General features: G+C 39.1%; 1 protein-coding gene across 3 annotated transcripts in view; it reads left to right on the forward strand.

The window, feature by feature from the left end:
• akap7 (A-kinase anchoring protein 7) overlaps window positions 1-22,433 on the forward strand; it is a 51,185-nt gene that overhangs the window by 24,225 nt on the left and 4,527 nt on the right. For 2 of the 3 annotated variants that reach the window (XM_008398105.2, XM_008398106.2), the window contains exon 10: window positions 16,456-16,491. The exons of the other annotated variant lie outside the window; for it this stretch is intronic. In XM_008398105.2, the coding sequence (XP_008396327.1) occupies window positions 16,456-16,491 (36 nt within the window). The remainder of the gene's footprint in view (window positions 1-16,455; window positions 16,492-22,433) is intronic. 3 annotated transcript variants of the gene reach the window in all.

Here is a 22,433-nt window from a genome sequence, read left to right on the forward strand (position 1 = left end):
TATATATATATATGTGTGTGTGTGTGTTTTTCAGTTGTCGAGTTCTAGCTTCAGTGATTCAGCAGCTGAGATTGAGTCCAAAATCCGATGTGAGATTTATGCATTGAATCTGTCTCTCTTTATCTCCCTCTTCTTCCTCACATTGTGTCTTTATGAAACTTTCAAAACAAAAACGGAAGATTTGGGATGTATTTTACTAGTGAAAGAATTACATATAAATAATAGTCTTTACCACCTGTGTAAACTTTGCTGGTGAATGTTATAACACATAATATAAGTTTTATAATATGTGTTATATTGTTTCATTTCTAATATATGCTCTTGTGTCAGATAATCTAAGTCAATGTTGGAGAATAATTAATTTTTTTAGATTTACAGAATCTCAGTTAGCCTTCATAGCGGGGCTGAACCCGTATTACACCAAGCACTGTAGCTAATATTAGCTGGTATCTCGCCAGTGGACATGAATACAGTAAAGTAATATTCCAATCACAATATATACACAATAATATGTCCATCTTACTTGTGAAATGTTGTTCGTTGAGCCCTCACATCAATAGTCTATCGATCAGAACAACAATATCCCTCAGTGCTGAGGCATCTTCTGCTGTTTTGATTGAGCAAAGTAGGAGGGAGTACCGCTCCAAGATGGCTGCCATATTATTATGTCTATGGTCGATACCACCAGTGTTTCTGCATGGCTCTGTAAAAACTGTGGAGTTATAGAAAAGCAAACCAATCCCCAACAGCTGTAATGAGCATCTTGCTTGCTGTATGTGGAACCAACATCTTTTCAGAAATCACACATTCGAAAGTTTAGACTTTCACCTTTGAGTCGACGCTACACGGTGATTTTTACTAAAACTATCCACCGCAGACACTTTCTGGTAAACACTTAACAGAGTGCTTGGATCAGTACAATTAATATTTACACTAATTCAACTTTGACTTATCTTTTTTTTTTTTTATAATGCTGTACACATGAATGCAATTGCTTTTTGTTTGTCACCAAATTGCCTATATTTGAACTTCAATGTCTGTGTATTAAGGGTGAAGTGGAACCGAAGTTTTACTCCTTGTTGGTGTGTGCAAACCGGGGTGATGAAGTTGATTCTGAAATGGTATTCGCTGTACGGCTAGTGCCTTGGGTTATTTGATTGTGCGCATGTTCTCCAGCCACCCACAGGGCGAGCTCTTCAACTCGGCTCTTCAATCTGCCAACCACAGCCTTGACTCTGTAAGCATGTGCATTGCCCTCTAAGCTCCGGCTGTCTGGCTGTTCAGTTCACACTTTACCGAATGAATTATCTTTTTCATCATATTCTTCATGAAATAAAGCAAACCTAGTTTTTTTTTCTTGCATATTCTGATGCATAGTGGAATGACCTCTGAGTCATTCCACTGTACAGCCCTTTTAAATGTAATTAAAAAGGCCTCTAAGTAAACATTAGCTATAAACATAAATTTTTTGTCATGCTTTCATCTGACAGTGCCTGGTTTCATTCTAAGTATTTTACTTTTTAAAATTATTTTTAATAAAAATTATTATGAATCTAATGAACACATTAGATTTGCAATCTGCTTCGTATTGGTGCCAAATGGAAAGATCATGAGAACAATAAAAACACAGTGTTACCACTGCGTTGATTTTTGCTCTCTCAAAAAGGGAGTAGCAGCAAAAAATGGTCCCATTCAGCAAGATAAAGAAATACATCTTTCTATGTGCTTTCGTTGTTTCTTAAGCTCTATTCGTCTTTTTAACGGCTCTTAAAAGGTCCCAGTGCAGACATTTCACACGCCGACAAATTATGAACAGCAATTCATGTCGTTACCCTCGCTATGTCAGTCATTATTTATTAGGCTGCTCTACAAACCCCTTAACCGAAACTCTAGTTTTCTCTCTTCAGCTGAAACACAGGTGCAATTCCAAAAACCAACATCAATAACGTTGGATTATTTTATTTCTTACTACTGTGAGAAATGACACTCATAATAAAGAAACCCATTAAACCTAAAGCATCCGTTTATTTTTGTCATTTTTATACTCTTCTGTCTCACGACCAAAAGTAAAGAAATGCTTGCACATCCAAGTGTTTATCACAGATTCAAACATTAGTTTTTAAATTAGCGGACTAACATGAACTGGTTAAGTTCAGCATTTATGACAACACACCTTCCTTAAATGACAAGTAAAATCTACCCGGCTTGTTTACTCCAGTTATTTCCCCATGCGTATAGTGAGCCTATTTTTTTTTTATTTTATGTTATTTCTTTTTTTTGTAGAGCATATCTGAAATATTCAGAAGAAAATACAACTTGGGAAGCTGAAATACACAGGAGCAATATTTAAGGAGTTCAATCCATTTTCCGTGGCTGTACACCAAGAGCGGAAATAAGAAAGACTGTAGATGTTAGCTTCTGCGATAGCACTCAGTTTCCACTGCACGTATAAAGTGTATTAAAGTACATTTTGTGTTTGAACACTTAAAACTGGCGGTTGTTTGCATTTTTAGAGGCCATCACAATATTAGCAGGGATCCAATGTATGAATAAATAACGTGGGTTGGATATAGGGCATAGGATGGACATAAATGTAGGTATTTCGTGTGAATATTCACAAAATTGGACATAACTCTGATAAATGGGATGTAATAAATATGATTTTAGACAATAAAGTACATTGGAAGTAAATTACTTTTGTTCTGATTGTTCAGGACTGAATTGAATGCCGGGCAGAAATGGTGGTGTTTTATTTAGTCTATTTCCTTCTGAATCAGCCAGGATGTCTGTTGACGTCCAACCTGAAAGGAGCCTCATGTTGTCGACACAGCGGTCGATTTTCAGCTAGATTTGTGTCAGTGAGTACAGCTCAAAGATTTGTAGCTGCCACAGCAATGCCCTGTGTCTCAACTCTAGGAGGAATTATTTAGAAAGTAAAGCAGTCAGATTCACCCGTACGTTTTTGATAGACTTCGGACAAGGAGTCCAAAGTTATGTTGATGCATTTAACTTTGTCTTAACCTCTGAGTCGGGTGTTTAGGTTCTCTATGGCATTTATTTTTATTTATTTTTTTTTATTATTTTAGCATTTAAGTTCATATTGAATTTTGCCAAACATTATTAGCCTTGTCTTCTGACCGTTTCTAACCATTACTGAATCTATTTAAGATGCATTTGAATGCAGAAAGATATAGATGTAGGTCTCATAAATAAGACAGTCGAAAGCAGTGGAGAGCTGCAGCTGCCGGCTGTGATTAGGAGGCGGAGCTTGTAAGTCCCCCTCCCCCTCCACACACGCACACACATGCACACACACACTCTTCCACAGTAGTGTCTGCTGTCTCCCCATATATGCTGTCACTCCCTTTCCCTCGCTCACATGCCAGCCACACTGAGAAGCGTGCTGTCGGCACAAACACTCCCATGCTACATCCCACCTCCTCTGTCCTAGTCTACTTAAACACACATGCAATTTTTATCTTACTCACACATGCTCCTCCTCCGCGTTCGCCACTTCAAATGCAAAAAAATAAAAATATTCTTTTAGTCTCCTACGCCCTCACACTCCAGCTCTTCCATTCTCTCTTTCTCTCTTCCTCCCTCTTTCTGATGCACACACCCCTCCTCCCCGTGTCAGCGCAAAGTAGAGCAGGAGCAAGGAGCCACTCGTTCATTTTTTTTTTTCCTCCCAGCATCTGCTGTCTTGCTCTGGCTTCTTTTGGCTGCACAAGAGAAAGGGAGGCTTTTTGTTTTTGTTTTTTTTTTTTGGTTTCTTTTGGGTTTGTTGTTATTGCCTCCATCTTCACCGGGTCTGTCTGCCCTTTCTGAGGGTGTAAAAATCAGTGCTATACAGAACAAATAAAATCGGGAAGAAGCAGGACGCCGTCTCTCTCCGTCTGTCATAGAACGAGGAGCTGAGGAAAAACAGGGGCTGCAGCTGGGAGAGGGGAGCGGGAGAAGAGGAAAGGAGGCGCCATGGGTCAGCTGTGCTGCTTCCCTTTCTCCCAAGCGGAGGAGAAAATCAGTAAGTGTCTCCGGCTCCCCGTCTTCATGCGTGGGCGTGTGTTGTTGGAGGAGACAGTTGGATTGATATTCTCAATGGTGCTGTCTGCGGGAATAGACTGCGTGCATGCACCGTGGAGAGATGTGCGTTTCGTCATGTCAGCGCTCCACATGTGTGTGCACAGCAACATGCATGTTTGTGCGGTGACCTAAGGAGGAGGAGTGCCTGTGAAAGAGTGACTGGGGGCCGTGTAATTGAATTTGTTAGCAGTCTCGGGTTGTAGATTGTAGTAAATAAAAGGTCATTATTCAGCCTTACCATTTTTCCATTAATACCTTTATTTAACCACATCTCCGCTTTAAGTAAATACTTGTCTTTTTATGGGATTTTTGATTCTCATAGTAACCCCCTTTTTCCCAAACGTGGTCATATTTAGAGCTTGACATTGTATTCATTAGGCTGCATTGATGTTTCCCTGATTAAATAGTTTATCCTGGACGTTAAATGTAAAATCCCCAAAATATTAAAAGAAAAGCTCCCCAAAAGACAGAAAATCATTCCGTTTTTCTCCCACATTCTTTGTGGATGTGTTTCATGTCGTTCTTTATCAATTTCTACCAACTGTTGAGCAGCAGCAGCAGGTTGATAATTGCATGTGTGTCCTTGCTCACACGAGCCAAACAGAGCAGGGATATACTTATAAAATCAACACTTGTTTGCTCAATAGATTCATTCATGATCAAAAAGCCTTTGTGGCGGTTCGGCATCTTTCTTTTGAAGAAAACAAACTGTGGAGAGCTGACAGGGGGATGCTGCACATTAACTCTGTGATCTGAGCTCTGTGTGAGTGTGTTGATGCCATTCAAGTCTCTGATGAGCTCAAGGTGATATTCTGGTGTTTAATCAATCCATTTCTCACCGACAGACTGAAGAGATCTACTCACTGAAGACTTTTTTTTTATTTTTTAAAAGAAGCTTTTCAGTGCTGCTTTACATAATACAAAATAGGATGAAATGACAGTCATAATAGAACTAACACCAGGACATGTATATGCAAAAATTATACCTATAAACACAAGATGATCCAATCTGACATATAGACTAAATTGTGCCATGTGACACATACATACATATATATACATAAATAAACAATTACAAAAAGTAGCACTTATTTTGACCAAGGATAGAGCGTAGCAAAATAAATATTTCTCTAAAAATTCAACTAATCCTTTCTCAGATCTACTGCTTTACACCAGTTACTATACGAATCACAGCTGCTGTGATAAAGAGTGCATTGTTTTCAGTCACATGTTGAAACTTATTAGCAGTTTTTATATATGCCTTCACACAAGCAGCTCAACCAAACGAGGTTTGAGTGAGAAACCTGTGATTTTTGTTTTATCATAAGCCACATTGTTCACTTATTTTATAACAATACTACATTACACTTCTTATCGTAAGAGTGTGAAATTTAATGACTGTTTAAATGAGTCAGAGAAACAGCAGCAACACTGTGTTTTTGCAGAGACATTTAAAGCATGAGTTTGGCATCGTTTGTTAAGATTACTAAACTTTATGCTGCATTCTCAACTCTAACAGTGACAGGTTTATGGATTTATTTTTTATTTTGTCCAGTAGGTTAATTTTTCTTTTCAGTCCAATAAAACTGTTGCGAAGTGACCAACAAATTAAATTTACAAATTTAAAAGCCACGTACCATAGTCACAGTGTTGATGAGTGAAAATGGTTGAGGTCTTCTTTGTCTTATCTTTTTTATGTCTCCTATCTATTTTGGTGTAGCAGTAACTTTAAAATTCTTAAAAAGTAGACTAAATATACCTCAGTTTTTGACAGTTTCAGGATTAAAAATTCTGTGTGTACGCATCTTAAAGATTAGAGTTACTACGTATTGAACATTACTGGCTCTGAATTGATTTTAGAAAATCGTTTTTTTTTTGTTTTTTTTTCATTTAACTCTTAAGCTCTGACTGAAGAAGACTGAGAACATGGATTTTATCTGCAAACAGGGAACAATTTCCAAGTCTCTCGCTCTTAACCCCAGAGCGATGTAGAAAATATTTATCATCCTTTTGTGTGCAGTCATGGGGCACAGTTCGATCTGATTTCTCCACATCTAGACCACCACAACCTTCTAAGAAAAATAAAAACACAAAAATAGGTATGTAACTCGTTTTATACAAAATCAGTGCGGTTAAATGAAAGTTTAGATGTAAAGTGAAAGTAAAAATCTGAATTTCTCACCAGATGACAGCGATGATGAAGAGGAATGTCTATTAGGCGTAATTTAAATGAGCTCCAGGGGGTAATTAGTGGAGCAGCTTGTGGTTTGATTAAAACATTTTTGCATTACTGTTTTTTTTGGGGGGAGACAAATGAAGTGAGGCTTTTTGTCGGTGACTTGTGAATGTGGTGCCAGCGTATATTGCAGTCGATGAGTTTAACTGGTACACGTTGGGAGCATTTAATTAGTTTCTACTTATTTGTTGTTTGCCCACAGAAACAGACTAAGAAACTTGATCTGCTTCTTGTACAAAATTATGTGAATACAATTGTCTTCTCGTAGATATTCAGCTTCATTGTCAGAATAATTATAAGTAACTTGATACTGAACAACTTGAGACCAGTTAAGCAAACCCACATGTCAAATTTGTTTTTTTTTTGTTGTATTTTTATTAGTTCACAGATTGTAAAAATAGTTGAAAGGACAACTAACAACCCAGAAGATACTTAATGGTGCCTGTGATTACACCACATGTCCCAGATCCACGATCCGTACCGTTAGCTCATTTCCTCGGGCACTAAAAGAATTGCTTCAGGATCATTAACATTTAGATCTTCAAAGTGAAACATATTTATTTATGAATGAATGAAAATATCACTTCCTGTAAAATGACCTTTTTCCTAGACAATGTTACAATTTACTTAGTGAATGATAATTGTCATAATTTCGTTAGAAGATTATAATCAGTAGAAAATTGTGTATTCACGATAAGACGTAGCGACATTGTCAATGCACCCTCTAGTGGACAATTGTACTGTACAAGACATGTGCTCATGGGAAGCACAAATTTATTACTCCATCTTTCCTCACGTTTGATTTTTGTACACAGGAGCACACATTCACCTGATTATACGTTTTTGAGAAAATAGCAGTCAAAACAATGTAGCAAAATTCAATTAAGCCATTTTCATCTGTACTTTTAGATATTCTTTTTAAATGTCTGTATAAGTGCTTTTACAATTGCAGTGAAATTCAAAAAGGAAAACGAAATATCAAAAAAGAAATCCGCAAATGAGCTAACGGTGCAGACTGTGCTTCACGCGTACCACCACAAAAATGAAGGGCCTTTGTAATAACTACATATTGAATCCAACGACTTAAATTGGGCAAGATGACAGAAAAAAAGTATAAGAAAACAGAAAAAAACAGTCACTAGATTTGTTGCTAATCGCTTTTTGAAGAAATGCTGCTAGACGGGTCTAAAAGTTGCTAAATATAGAGATAAAGTGTCACTGATGTGCTGTCACAGTTGCCTCTACGCTGTCCCTACTGGGCAACTCTAAATCTATGTTTTGTTTCTGCAGTTTACTCTTGAACATCTCAGACTGTGTTAAGTAGACATCAAAAAAATGTCCTATACATTTTTTTTCCTAAAGCCTTATGTACACGTTGCTTTGAACAGCATTTTTTTAATATATATTTTGTTTACAAAGCCAAAATTCAATTCAATTAAAGCATTAGTCTAGGTTTTAGGCTGTTAAAAAACAACTTGCTTTTGGGTTTTATAGATTTTTTATTGAGCCACCCAGACTGCACACGTAGTGCTTATGCTTGACATTTTTATTTCTACTGGAAGCAAAAAAAAAAAAAAAAGCACTACGTCTCTGTAGTTAAAGAAAATCGATGAGCTACTGGCTGAAGTAATGATTAAACAAGAAGTATTGAAAAGAGTAAATGATCTGTGGTTGTAAAAATGCATGTTTGTGCGTGCACCTTGTACGAGAGATCCTGTTGCTCATCAAGTCATAAATGCAGACTTTGACTCTGAGCTGAAAAGCCAATTCTGAAAATAGGTTTGGAGTGTGTAGGTGCTCGTTTGCTCTTTTGCAGGAGTCTTTTTTTTCTGCTTCCCTCTCTCTCTCTTGCTGTTTTCTCTCCTCTGTGTCCCTTTTTTATTCTCTGCTTGCAGCTGCATTGCTATAAACAGTGGAGCCACTGTGCCCTAGTTCTGAGCAGAGAGCGACGGGGAAAGGGTGAGGCAGGGACTGAAGACTAATGAGGGGGAAACGAAGAGAGCGGCCTTAAAGAGAAACGGTGTTTTTGAAACAAAGACACCGGCGCATTCGGGGAAGCAGACGTGTGTGTTTCAGTGTTTCCGTGTGTGTTCTGCGGGTCGGATGCTCACCCCTACCCCCCTGCGATTCGGCGACACCCTCCCTCGTGAGCATTTCAAGACACAAGCATGCGTGTGGGTGTGCGTTTGCTTCCACCGTGTTTGCGCGCGAGTTCAGCCATGACCAATGTGACAAGCTGTCACAGTGTGGTGTTAGCGGTCACTGCAGGTGACAAACACATAAACATATTCTCACGTTGTGGCGAATCCAACATTCCCACGTCTTCAATATGGATCTTTTGGAAACATTTCTAATATTTTATAGCCCCTTTTTGTCCAGCTATTGAAAATCTCTGCGTAATTTAATTTTAATTGCAAAAACATCGCAGCAGTTCTCCTGAGTGGGCTCAAAGAATGGTGGGAGTAGATATGTGAACAGTTAAAATATTTTTGAGACGAGAGTTCTGTTTAAATGGGATTAACTGTACATATGCTCACACAGTCAGACAACAAATACATCTGCTGCAGGCGATGGCTATGCTCTTCCAGGAGAGCAGCACACGTGCTTTTAGTGCAGTGTGTTGTGAGTCACAACAGATAATGAGTACAGGAGGATACTTTCTTAATCTGGCCACAATAACAGCAACTGGGTAGCAGTGATGGTGCTAAAAGACTCACCTGTTCCTTTTAATCGAAGTGCAAAGTTCAAAGTATGGCAAGCCAGTGCTGCATACATTCTTAAGCTTTGCTACGCTTGATAACTAAGGGTACATCAAGATGACAAAAGAAAGTTTAGGACAGAATAATTGAAACAGAGCTTCGTCGTATTGTGAAGACAAGTCATAGTTAATTGTACTTTTTGTATTTAAAATATTTTTAATAAAGAGAGTCAGTGCATACGCTCTACCGGGTCTTTCTTTTTAAAATCAAATCTATTTACTAGAATCATCATATTTATAAATCAAATTAAAGCAACTTCTCGGAATAACGTGTTTTGGTAAACAGTTTACCTAAAGCGTTTTGCTTTGAAATAATGAACGATTTCAAACACAAAGAAACAGGAGCATGTTTTTAGTTTATTGCCTCCTGGGAATATATTCTCTTATATGGCACATTTACTGGTGCAATCGATTAGATTTTGTTGGCATCCCATATCAACGTTCCCTGGAGGGAATTGTGTTGCATCCCGTGCGGAGCCTGCGTGGACTTCAGATTGAACTGGCTGACATTTCCAAGGTCACTGTTCGAGTTAAAGCCGCGTCTCAAGAATCTCTGCCGACGCTCCGTTTAAAACTCCGAAAGATGAAGCTGCCCTTATTGAATATTAAAAACTTTGTTTCTGCCCTTCAGCTTAATTAAAACCGAACAGATTTTCATCTTTTTCTAAAATGCAGCCCTTAAGGCTCCCTGCCAAGTCTGAAGCTGCAAACAAACTGGCTGAAAATATGATAATTAATCCCTTTGATTATAAAACTTCCTTTAAAGTCGAGTTGTGCTGCTTTCACACAATAATTAATATTGTTCTTTTTTTCTCCGCTTTCACGTTGGCCCCAGCAGGTGCCATGCCGCTGCTTTGTCGAACATGATTTAAAGATCTTTCAATTGAGTTCGAAGCCTCTTTTCTTCCCCGCTCAGCTTGCAAAACATAACATTTGCTTTTTTTTTTTTTTTTTAATTATCCATTTTAATAACGCCCTCTAAGATGGCAGCTCCCCTCTCCCCTCGCAGAGGTCCACCGCCGGGTCTGAAACATGCAGAAGGGAGGGGAATCTTCACCTGGTTCTTCACGGCGTGAGCTGTGCACCTGCATCATCTCCGTAACAGCACTTCAAATCCGTCCTTGGACGGACGCCGTCTCTTTTTCATTTTAACAGGAAAGCTTTTTGTACCTCCGCATTGTTATGAAAATGTTGAGTCGAATCCGGGCCTGTTTGTGTTCGAGGTGTGCAGGTGGAGTCAGCAGAGACCGCATGTGAGCAGGAAGGAGAGAAAGTTGAGAACACAGAAGCAGGGGGAAGCGCAGCAGGGGGACGAGCTGCATGCGGCGCTGTTTTAATTCATCCTGTTTTATCCTCCATGCCCAGTCTCCGCTTTTCTTTCTCTTGCCTCTCAGCGTTAACTCCGTCATGCACCGTCGTCACAGCAGAGAGGCTGAAAATATTCACATTATTTATTCATGTTCTTTTAAAAAAAAAAAAAAAAAGTTTATGAAAGTCTCGAGTCTGGCCACTCAGCAGAAAACATCTCGCTGCTTTTATTCGTCACAACCTGACAGACGGGAGGGAGTCATAAAACGCTACAGCTTATGTAACCTTAAATTTGTGTTGTGGGATTCGCACGTGCGGTTTTTCTATAAAGATGAACGGCTACACCAGGATGTGTGTTTTTTAAGGCGGTGTTCACTTCTTTAGTGCTCCGAGTCGCTGATGTTTGATTGTGTTTGACTGGATCACAGCCAGTGTTTCTACTCACCCAGACACTGTTTAGATGAAGCATACTTTGCAGCCCGGGTCAGACTGTTCCTGCTTCTTGGAGAGAATTTCACCATATATTACAGCTGCGGCTTTTCAAGTTCAATAGCAAAATTTAGTGCTGAAACTCAACACTGTCCTGGAAACTCTAGAGTTGAGTTGTGATAGACTCTTATAGGCCGATTGGTGGATTGCAGCAGTCTAGGGCTGTTGTAAATCAAACTAGGGCATTAAGAGTGTTTCGTTGGGTTCGTCCGTGTTCACAAAGATAAATGCACAACAGCTTCAGATGTCGGCTTCAGTTTTCAAGCTGACAGATTTAGATATTTGTCTTCTAGGAAAGAAAATCATTACAAAAAGTTGCCTATTTTCTACTTTTTAAAGGCTGATCTTTGTTTTCTAATCTTTTTTTTTTTTTAAGTTTTCCCTTTTAGTGAGTCAATTGTTGATCTCTCCCATCTTCTATTAAAGCTTAAATATTTATTAAAAGGAATTGTAGTGAATTTGTGGACAACAGCTGATTGACTTGTGTTCTTGCTAATGAAATTGTATTTTTGAGTTAGTAACTTGTTTTCTTCAATACTAAGCCTTTATGTTACACACATCAATGGCGCACCGTCTTCTTTTAGATTCTACCATGCACAACAGATTCATCAAGGCTTTATGCACAAGGTCGGAGCAAGCAATCAGTCTAGATCGTCCTCCCTTATGCCCTCCTCTCCTTGGTTTATCTGATTTAGGTCTGGGGATTGACTTACCTATGAAAGAATATTGATTGTGCGTCCAGTCGAGTTTTTCTGCACTGATTTGGCCATATGTTTTAGATGATTAATCTGCTGAAAGACCAATGACAGCCCAGCTGTGGCTTCCTGGCAGAGCCGACTAGACATTTTTATGTCTTCATTTCAGAAGTAGAGTTTGTAATTCCCTGAAATCTATCAGGTTTCCCACGGTTTTAGAAGGACAACAAGCCCACAGGAACACAGATCCTCCACCGTGCTTATTGTTGGACTGGAGCCCAGCCAAGGTGCATAGTTACAGTTACTTTAACTGTGGTTATAAGATGAGAAATGCTGTTTTTTTGGTGTACCTCTCAAACAACTTGTTGGTTTGCATGACCCACTACTTGGTGACGCAAAACAACAGTCATTATAGCTGGTGACGTCTGAAAACAAAATATTGCTTAAGAGAAATGGCCACCTGTGTCATCTTTCTTTTTTTTCCCCCAGAAAAATGTGCATTTCCATTTACTCCCTAGGCAATCCAATAAACATCAGAAGTTGAAGCATAAATAAAATAAAAAAAATGCTTCATTTTATCCTGTTTTCTACAGGTGTGAGCAGAACAATGGAGCTTTTATTGTGTTCACTGTCAGCAGAAGGATTTATTTTTCATAAAACTGTCTTCGCACGTTGGATTAGAAGAACGTGTGTGTGTGTGTGTGTGTCCCAGTGCACTCTGTACCATTGTTCTGCTTGACGGGAGATATTGCCAGAAACAACTTTTTTTTATTTTATTGTACTTCAAAAGTTGAAACACATTGAAATTGGGCCGCTTCAAACCCCGTGGATGTGTGCTGTAGACTTAGTTCTCCTTTTGCCTTTGCCGAGTCATTTTCTACACGACATTGTGAAAGTTTACCAAGCTTTTCATCGCCTTGTCAAGTGACATTTGAGGCTGGAGACCACAGGCCTATAAACTCTTCTTAGGCTTATTGATCAGACTTTAGAGCTGTAGCCAAATGTTTCATTAAGTGGATTATTCCTGAGTGAGAAGGCTGCTGCCTTTTTTTTTTTTTTTTTCCCTGTCAGAAACTATATTTTAGTTTTTATTTTGTCACGTGTTCATTGAAACGCTTGACAAATACGCTCGGCGATAAAAAAAATAAGTGTTTGTATTCTCTGCTGCAGGCAGTGTCATGGGTTTGGAGGAGTCTGTGGTATTTCCTCAGGAAACTGCTCCGCCATCAGCGAATCTAACTCCCCGCTCTGGAGCCTCGGCTTTGCCTCTGCTGTCCTCTTCTCTTTCCTCATCTTCAGGATCCAGTTTCTCCCCCTCGCTCTTCCTCTATCCTCAAATTAACCCCCCACCCCTTCTCGAGTTTGGTTTTCTCCTGCTTAGCCTTCTCGTATCTCAGTTTCGAACCTCCATTTTGGCTGTTCCTCCTCTGTGGCTTTCTCCTCTCCCTCCCCTCCTCTCCATCTGCCCCTTGCTCTTTCTACTTTTCCATCTCGTCGTGCCACATATGCTTTATTAGCGTTCCGTGTAAACCTCCGCTCAGGCTTTCAGGAAATCTGCTGAAATGGGAAGAATTAGTCATCACAGCAGATTACGAGGCTGGATATAAACATTATAGATAGTCTCATGAATCCAGTGAATATGATTAAGTATTTAATTGGATTATTATGGGTCCTTTTGCTGCTGCATGGACTGTGCATGTCGAGCCTTAGTGTGTGGTTAGCGTCACCAGTAGCAAATAGGCTGGAACGATAAACTTTAGGAACAACCAGCTGCTATAAAAATTAAAAAAAACCTCCATCCACCGTGGTAAGTATTTAAAAAGCTGCTTTAACATTCAGCAGACTGATCTGACCAAAAATGGACTCCTCTGGATGTCTGGAGCTGATAAAGGACAAGATGAGTGAAAATGCAGGAGTTTGAGCTCATGCAGTTTAAAGGTTGCGGCACACAGAACGACGTAAATCAGCGCGCGCTGCCACTTCCCGTTACTCACGCTGAAAATGTGCAGCCAAATTTCCAAACTTTATACCTGCGACATCTCAGCCTTTGCTCTTTGTGTTCTCCATTTTATGCTCCTGGCTCATATCGGGAGTTATTACGGTGTCACAGCAGTACTAATTTTTTTAGGAAGGTAAAAGTGTAATTACGTTCTTCACCTTTTCATGTCTGCCAAAATGACTGTGTTTATGCAGGAGCATTAATACATCTGTATTTATGTATATCATTTTTGCTACTCACCTGTTTTTATCACTCATTTGTTTACTGTCTGTAAAAGAGATGGCAGTAAAACATGACATTTATTACACAGAAGTGATTGACTAAATACCAGCATTTTTTTTTCACTTCTAGTTTTAGTTCATCTAGAACAGTTGTGTATAAATGTCAAAGTACATCTTAAAAGCTATAAGAATTTTTATTTAAGTATTCCATTTAAATCTACCATATTAGATGCTTTTACATGCTGAGAAAGAAATGAAGTATCTAGATGTTCAGCATGTGATTTTAAATTGTTTCATTGCCTGAATACCTAAGTTAGACCAATCCAGATTTGGACATCACAGGCAGAAATACGGCATAGAAAACTCAACCGTCTGAAATCTATAAAACCCCTCTGGTTGTATAGTTCCTTCTTAAAAAGGAATAACCTTTGAATATCGGATGATAATATGTTGCTGCTAGCTTTGCAGAGTTAATGAATTGTGTAAAAGATCCATTTTTATATCCTACCTAGTGAATTATGTATATTGCGCCTTTTGGGAAATGAAAAGTTGATGTAATGTTTTGTAGTTATGATGCTAGACTTGGAATATGTTCAGTATGATAAAACTGTGAACTTTTATATGCGGTGAGTCACAGTTTATGACCTGTTTGGGTTTTATTTGTACATAGAGAATGGAGGCTTCTGGTTAAGTTTCTTGTATATTTTAACCCGTTAGTTTTTCACTTTCAGAGTTTTAATCTTAAAACGTTAGTTATATGTCTGCCCAGAATACATTTTTGTTCCAAGGTAACCAGTAGCTTAAGGACAGATAAGTATTCTTATATTGTCTCCATGATGCCCACTTGGGCCAAACATCCATCCCTGCTGGATGCCACGAAATATTAATTAATTCAGAGGAGAACCTCCCAACTTTAAAAGATGCTTCACACAGAAAAAACGTCTTAATAAATTCACTGCCTCCCCTCCTATTCCAAACAATCCAAGTTTATTGATTATTATTTTTTGGGTATTGATTGTGCAAAAAGCTCTTTTAAGGTCAACAAATAATCCAAACGAGTGTTTGTTCTGTCTGTAGAGCTTATATCTTGTAATGTTTCACTGTAATAGATACAGTATGTGAGAGAAGACTGTAGACTTGACTCAATTTTTCTTTGGTATCTCACTTAAAGTACTTTTAAATCATACAAACAGTTTAACAGAAAACATTGTTGGTTTTAAAAGTGTAACTATAAAACCTTGATGTACAATGAGACCAAGAATATACCCCATGTCTGTCTACAGATAAAACCTTTACAGATAGTTAAAGTAACTTTTATAGAAGCAGCTTCAGAATTCAACAAACGCAAGTCAGGAAGAGTTCAGCGTTTCACCGTAGAAAATATTTAGAGCCCCTGTGTAATAGCACTATATTTTAAACATTAGAGGAGTTTTTTTATATACTTTTCACTTGAAATTGTTTATGCAAGTTCACATCAGTTGAGCAATCTATGTCAAGCATCTCCACCAGGATGTCAGTCACATTGAACTGACTGTCGGCATCCTCGCCAGCTGCTTGATAGACTTCTTGAATAACCCAAGGAGCTGACAGTTTAAGGAACGTCCTTCATAATAAATGACGAAAGGGACCTGAAAGAGTCTGGGAGGGAGAAAATACAAGTAGTTCCGGTGTGTGTGGGGGGAGACGAAGTTAAAGTGGTGTGAAAGAAGAAGAGGCTTTGAGACTGAAGCGAGTGAAACATGAATGGAAGTCGGTGCAACCTCTTTCTGTTGTTCAGAGTTGAAGTGCCTGTCTGGTTCTCATCTCTGTAGCCATGACAACTGCCAGCAAAAAAAAAAAAAAGGTAGAGTGACAGAGTGGGAAAAGGTTGATTATTAAGGCACGAAGGCTGGAGAAGGAAGCTGAGAGGAAAAGGTGAAGTAAGCAAAGAAAAGGATGCAACGCTGGAGGCGAAAGAGGCAGCGTCGTATCTTGTGTTCAGGACGCTGCTTGAACACGTGTGGTATGTGGCGTTGGAGATAAGTCGCGTAAATGATTTTCCAGGTACCCGTCATCCCGACTGCTCGTCAAACAGCATAAGGTCCCTATGTATTTGCGAAACGGGTACGAAGGGCAGCTTTACTGCTGTCATAAAGGCTTGCATTGTATCAGAAGTTGAGATCGAACATTCAGATAAAAGGATTTTTACTCAAACATATGTGCCCTTATCAGAGAGACGCACAGAAAAGACCTTTGACAAGCAGCGATAAGCCGACTGACATCAGGACTAAAGTTGGATGATTCGTGTAAACAGAAGATGATCTGCTGACAAAAATGATAATAAAAACAATCCACCACCTTTAACTTTCTGGAATTCACGTGCCGTTTTATTTTCGCCTTTCTACCAGTCTTAATATAAAGCAAAGATTTATTGTATGTACTCTCATATTTTAAACAGCATACAGCCTTTTATGATGGATGCTCTTACCTACTTCTGGTTTCTAGCGTTGCGCCACAACCCAGAAAAATGCACACATGCAAACTTATTTTTTACCCCTCAGAGACCTGTAAGGCTTAACACCACGACTCAGCTCTCTAGGATAACATTGTATTTACTGTACTTGTGCATGCTTTTATTCTTCATTTTGTCCTTGTTTACCAGTCCATGTTTGTTCTTGTGTTTGCAGATTTGACTCAGAGTCCGATCCATGTCAAGCGCTCAAGTATGTGTACTCATAACGCACGTCTGCAATTAAGGCACTGAGGTTAAATTATAACCTAAATTATCTCTGATTGCACGTTAAGATCCTAATATGATTCAATCCCAACACAATCCAAATGAATAATAGTCTGATTAATGATTCTTGATTACAAAACATCAATCACTGAAAATGTTTTGCACTGAAAATCAAATGGATGCATGACTTCTGGTTCGCTGAATTAAATGCGACGCTGACTTGCCGAATGCAAAGTGAGCCTAAATGAGCCGAGCAGCGCTGGCCTCTGTCTCGGTCAGAGCAGCTGGCCAGGAAGTGATTAGGGACACTGTCCATTAACTGTGCTGCCTGGGTTTATGCCCTTGTTACATCAAGAATCGCCCTGTTTCTTTGAGGAAAGGACTTTTGTAGACTACTCTTTAGTTTTCTAAAATGTAGCTGATTTATTTATTTTTTATCGAACAATATCTATTAATTGATGTTTGCAGACCTAGATACTTGATGTTTTCTTTGAAATTACACCAGTAGTTTATTTTATTGTGATTCCATGTGATCGACCAACACAAAGTAGCACGTAGCTGTGAAGAGGAACAAAAACAACACATGGTTTCAACCATGACTTACCAGAACTTAATATATCTAATAACATAAATTTTTTAAATATTAATGTGTGCTATTATGCAAATGGAATATTTTGAAGGAAGGTCATTCAAGTGTCATTTGTTCAGATTATGCATTCTTGTTGTATTTGACTTGTTAGTTAGATTTCCTCACTGTCCTCAATGGAAGTAGATTTTTTTATTAAGTACAATGCTAAATCTCACAAACACAGGTGGAAACTTTGTGATGAAGAAAAAGATTAAAAAAAAAAAAAAGATAATTGATATTTTCATTACAGTGTTCAAAAATGGCATCGCAAATTCATGTTTTTTTTTTATTTTGTTATTTTTTATACAAATGATTAACTCATCCTTACAAAATACTAGGAAATGCAGTATTTATGTTTTATTTGCAATACAGTTTCTTAAACTGTGCATTTTTTTCTTCTTTTTGTGTGCATTTGCTTGTCGGAGTAGTCTGATATGCGTTTCTTGCTCCACTTTTGTGTTGAAAACTATTTTAGAAAACATCTTAAACATCCTGTTTTCTTCATAAATTGTTTAGTCAGTCAACAGGGTAAACTTATTGAGAAATTTAATGCATATTCATTTGTTTAAATTGTTTAGTCAGTTCAAACCTAAATCTGCTATCTGTAGAACGACTTAAAAATTGGTGTTCACACTCCTTTGTAAGTGAAATTGAGCTAGGTTGCAAAGTGGGCAAAAATGAGCAAAGCTGGTAAAGGCTTACCCCAAAGGTCATAAAGTAAGTGGACTGAAAACGCGTAACCATAGGCAACTTGCCCCAGGTCACAACAACATGTGGCTGGGGAAGCAATAATTGAACAAACAAATTGCAGAAATCATGGATCTAAGTGGTTGTTCTATTCATTATTCATTCATGGCAACTGGGTGTAAAAGCAGGCCACACATTTCAGGTTTTATTTGTAAAATTTGGAAAAACTACATATCCTTTCTCTCCCGCTTGGCAATCATGCACTACTTTGTGTGTTGGTCGAACTCATTAAATGCAAATCAGAAAAAACATTAGGTTGGCTGTTCTAATGTGACAAAAAGCTGAAAAAGTTCAGCAGGACTGAATACTTCTGCAAGGCTCCGTAAATGGATGGAAAAACATATTTCTGAGTGGTTACTGGTTGTTGGCCGCCCAAACCAAATCATCGGTAATGAGCCGAGGTTTATCCCCGTGATTGTTAAGAGCCGTGGAAAAGGCGAGCAAGGTCTGCATCGTGTGATTCAAATGACCCTGAGCAGGAGTTGGTCATTAGAGCTAAGTGCACCTGTTTGATTTATGCATAAAGGTGCACGCGGTCTCCCAAAAAGTGGCTCTGGTTGGTTGTTTTCGGAGAAACTCAGACGGCGAGGTTCAGAGGGAGAAGAAATGCGCGCAGAGATGAGTCGGAGGCGTGAGTCGGTCTATCCGAGAGGGAGGTCACGGGTAATCTAATTGCGTCGCAGCACAACAGCGGCGACGCTCCTTGGATTCGAAACTCGATAGAGCACGGGTAACCAGGAGGGAGCAGAACATCTCGTTAGGTAGGAAACAAGCGAGGAGGAAAAAACACAACAAATAGTGAAGCTCACATGAGTTTATTCTGAAATATAGGTAAGTGAGGTTTTTCCTGGTGCCTCCTGGTTTCTGTTTGGGCTTTTGTCACCAAGAACAACCTAAACTCACACAATGCTCACGTCAACAGAATACAACTCTTAGTGGTGACAGTCTGGTGTGACTAATACTTTTTTAAGGTCATAAAGCTCAGATGCATAAGTTGCAGGCTTTGATTTCTGATTTCTGTGAGGCGCCGGCGAGCAGATTGTCTCTGATTACAGTCACCAGCGAAGCAATCAGTCAGTCCTTAATCAGAGTATTAGAACGTAAGACAGCTGTTGTACAGTCAATCTACAGAGTTAAGTTTTATTTTAAATCTTTGCACATTTCTGTGTGACGTTAAAGTACAGATCAACGGAATAAACTATGTTTTCTGACCTAACTTTAAAAACAGACTCCACACGATTACACAGCGATCTGGGAACGTTGTTTTGTTTTTTATAGCTGCCTTAATTAGGGAGGTATAAATGATAACCATGAACTTTTTCTAAAGATGTAAAGTGCAGTTTGCAAAATGCACCTTTATTTTGACTCAGCGTATTTTCAGAAATGCCAGTTTGTGTAGCAAAGTAGAAAACAGCATCACTGTAACTTATTTAAGTTTTTTTTTTTTTGTTTTTTTTGCAGTTTTTCTCCCTAGTTGCAATGTAAACATCTATATTCCAATGAGTTTTACACCATTACTAAATAGCCTTCTCCCTACAAGACATTCGGAATGTATCAACATGTAAATACAGATTAGACTTTCAGGAAATTTGATTGAATCATATAAAGGTGGCCATGATTTATACTGACCGCTCTGACTCTGTCACACATCTTCTGCCACGGTCATTGGCAGACGTGTAACAAGTTGGACGTGAATGCCACTAGAAATTCACTTCTCCTTCGCAGTGCTGCCTCAGCTCTTTATTGCCAACAAACAACTCGTTTTCATGTACAGGCTGAAACCAAGCAACTTCAAAACTGGATTTTATAAACGCCTCACTGAGTCTTCTTCAAAAACCCTGAGGAGTTGCTGTTGGTGGAGCCCAGCAGCAGTTTCAGTATGTAAATGTAAAATTGTCTAATTCTAGTCCTCTAGCTGACATCTTCTGTCTCTCTTGAACAACCTGGGTAAGAATATCGCACCCAAATCAGAACTGAATCAAAGCTTCTTTGTTACATAATGTAGAAACCAGTCCAGCATGTTGCTGTTTTCAAAAATAAACCCTCAGCTGTCGTTCCCTGTTCTCCTCTCTACTGCTGAGGATTCTGATCCTCCGTTTATTGTAGCTAGCTGCGCCTTTAAGATTTGTTTTCATGTAAATAAGAAATGTCTGATCTGTAAACGAACAAAGAAAGCAACAAAGATGTGAGGTCGAAACGCTAAGGAGAAACGAGCAGGCTTTTTAATCTTCTCCCTGGGATTTGACTCTGACCGTTGTGGACCTCGTCGTCTTCTCAGGCTATCTCACTCTTCTTCCTGCATTCACTCATTTTCTGCAAAGCGTAAAAAAGCCCCCACTCTGCCCAATGATGAAACAAACATACGGGCCCAGTGGGATTTTAGGCCAGTGAAGATTAGCTGGAGGATCTCCTTCCAGTCTTTAGTAATCAGATGAGGACGTGATTATAACAGAGGTGTGTGTGTGTGTGTGTGTGTGTGTGTGCGTGCGCGCGCGCGTCTGTGTGTCAGACCAACCGAATTGCTGCCTGGTTTTTCTAATACCCGCCGCCCTGGCTTGCTGCCTGCCTGCCAACTGTATTTCTACATGAATTATTGACTTTATGTCCATCTTATAGTTTCTCCTCGCTGCCGGTTGGCCGGTCCGTCTTCCCGGATCCCCCTTTTTGCCTTTCATTTTCTCCGCAGCCTTCGCAGAATGATCAAGAAATTAAGCAGGCTAAAGAAATAGTTTTTTCTCATTACTGGAAAAAAATGGCAAAATTCACAGGAGCTGAGAGATAACGATTGTCATAACATCCTTTCTTCTGTGGAGACATCCAGTTTTTAGCTGCTTGGTTCAGGCTATGATTAGCGAGGATGCTCATATATTATCTTCAGAATAATAATGATTATTTTCTGCATTTATCTAAATGTATTTGAGGGGGGGGGGGAAACCCTGAGAAACCCCCTGCAGAATGTTTGCAAAGCGGATCATTAAACATTTTTTCAACTCTTCCAATGATGGAGCAAAAAACCGGTCACTTGATTACAGGTTTGAAAGTTTGCACTTTTAGCAAACAAGCTAGTGTTTGACTCTCACCGAGTTTACTGTTGGAATAAGAAGCAGTCGTGTTTGACATGCAGTCGACTCGGTTGACGGTGACTTGTATCTCGAGTTAAAGCGTAGAATATCAACGTCGTCGTTCACAACAACTGCTTCTGTTCTCTGACTGAAATCTTATAACCCGCAAATGACTTTCTGCTTCAGACGGTGACGTGTTAATATATTTAAAACATCTATATCTTTTATAAACCCCGTTCACATCACACTCAGTGAAAACAAATATTGTTTTTCTTGTCCTACGGACAAAAAAAAAAAACATTCTTCTCTTTATCTGCAGTGTTTTGTGATGTCTCCTACGGTTTTATGTTCTTTTCAACAATAACTGGAGAACAGAAATGTTTACAGTAGCGGCCCTGCGGTGGTGTTCAGCTGCAGGGTGCTCTTGACAAACTGTTTTGTTTAAAACAGACTTAACAAGATCCCACTTTAGCTCCGCAGTCACGGCTCTGCGATTTCTCATCGCAGCGTTGTTTTTAATAGTCCGGATCCTCCGGTGTCGAGCTGTGTCTTTCATCTGGGGTTACACTCCCCAGAGTTGGATCCTTCTCCGTTTAGGTTTGCTAGCGTGACTCGCGCTGCACTTCCTCTCAAAGCCTCCAGCAGCTCTGCAGACTCTCGTTCCCGAGACTTCGTCGAACAATTAGTCCTTTTTTTGGAAGCTGAACAGGTTACACACATTTGGACTGTTAGCTACACACGTCCAAGATGCTAGCATTTATATGCCGTAAAATGTATTCCAGACTTGTCTTTGTAAAACCTAATATTTTTCCAACATACTCGCAGTTAGGCACTACTTTGTGCTGACCTGCCACAGAAAATCTCTGTAAAATACATTGATATTTGTGGTTTTTATATGATAAAGTTTGATCAAGTTGAAAGACTCTATAAACACATCAGGAGGCAGGGTAGAGGTAAAACTGGCATTCCTATCTTTGTCCATAAATGATGGCTTCATATCTTCTCCTACTCCCTGCTGTTCATTCTGTAATATAAGGTTGTCAATAATTTGAACCAGAAAAGTAGATGTTGTTAATTGCACCTAATCAGAGAGCTCTTCTACAGTGGCCTAGAAGGGTCAACAAAAAGCAAAAACCACAATAAAACAGCAAAAGCCACAGTGCTGCTGTGTTTTAGCTTCACTTCCATTTTCTCTTTTGCATTTTGTTAATCCTTCCAGGTCACCGTAATAAGCTGTATGCATATTCTTGATTTGCAGCTTTTAAAAGTTGTTTCTTTGGTTGCATTATGACTGTTTTAATCTTAACAAATCTGAAAGCACAACTGCGAGAGTGTATGGATAGTTCACAATGTACTTTTGTAGGGCTTTTTTTAGAGCTGGATTTGTTTCTGCAGCACAGATTTTTAAAAAAATGGTGACAGGAGGAGGCATGACAAAGGTCAGCTGTCTGCTGACTCCGTATCTGGCATGTCTGATAAGACGAGTCTCTC

The sequence above is a fragment of the Poecilia reticulata genome, linkage group LG21 (genome assembly GCF_000633615.1).
Source record: "Poecilia reticulata strain Guanapo linkage group LG21, Guppy_female_1.0+MT, whole genome shotgun sequence".
NCBI classification, from domain to species: Eukaryota; Metazoa; Chordata; class Actinopteri; order Cyprinodontiformes; family Poeciliidae; genus Poecilia; species Poecilia reticulata.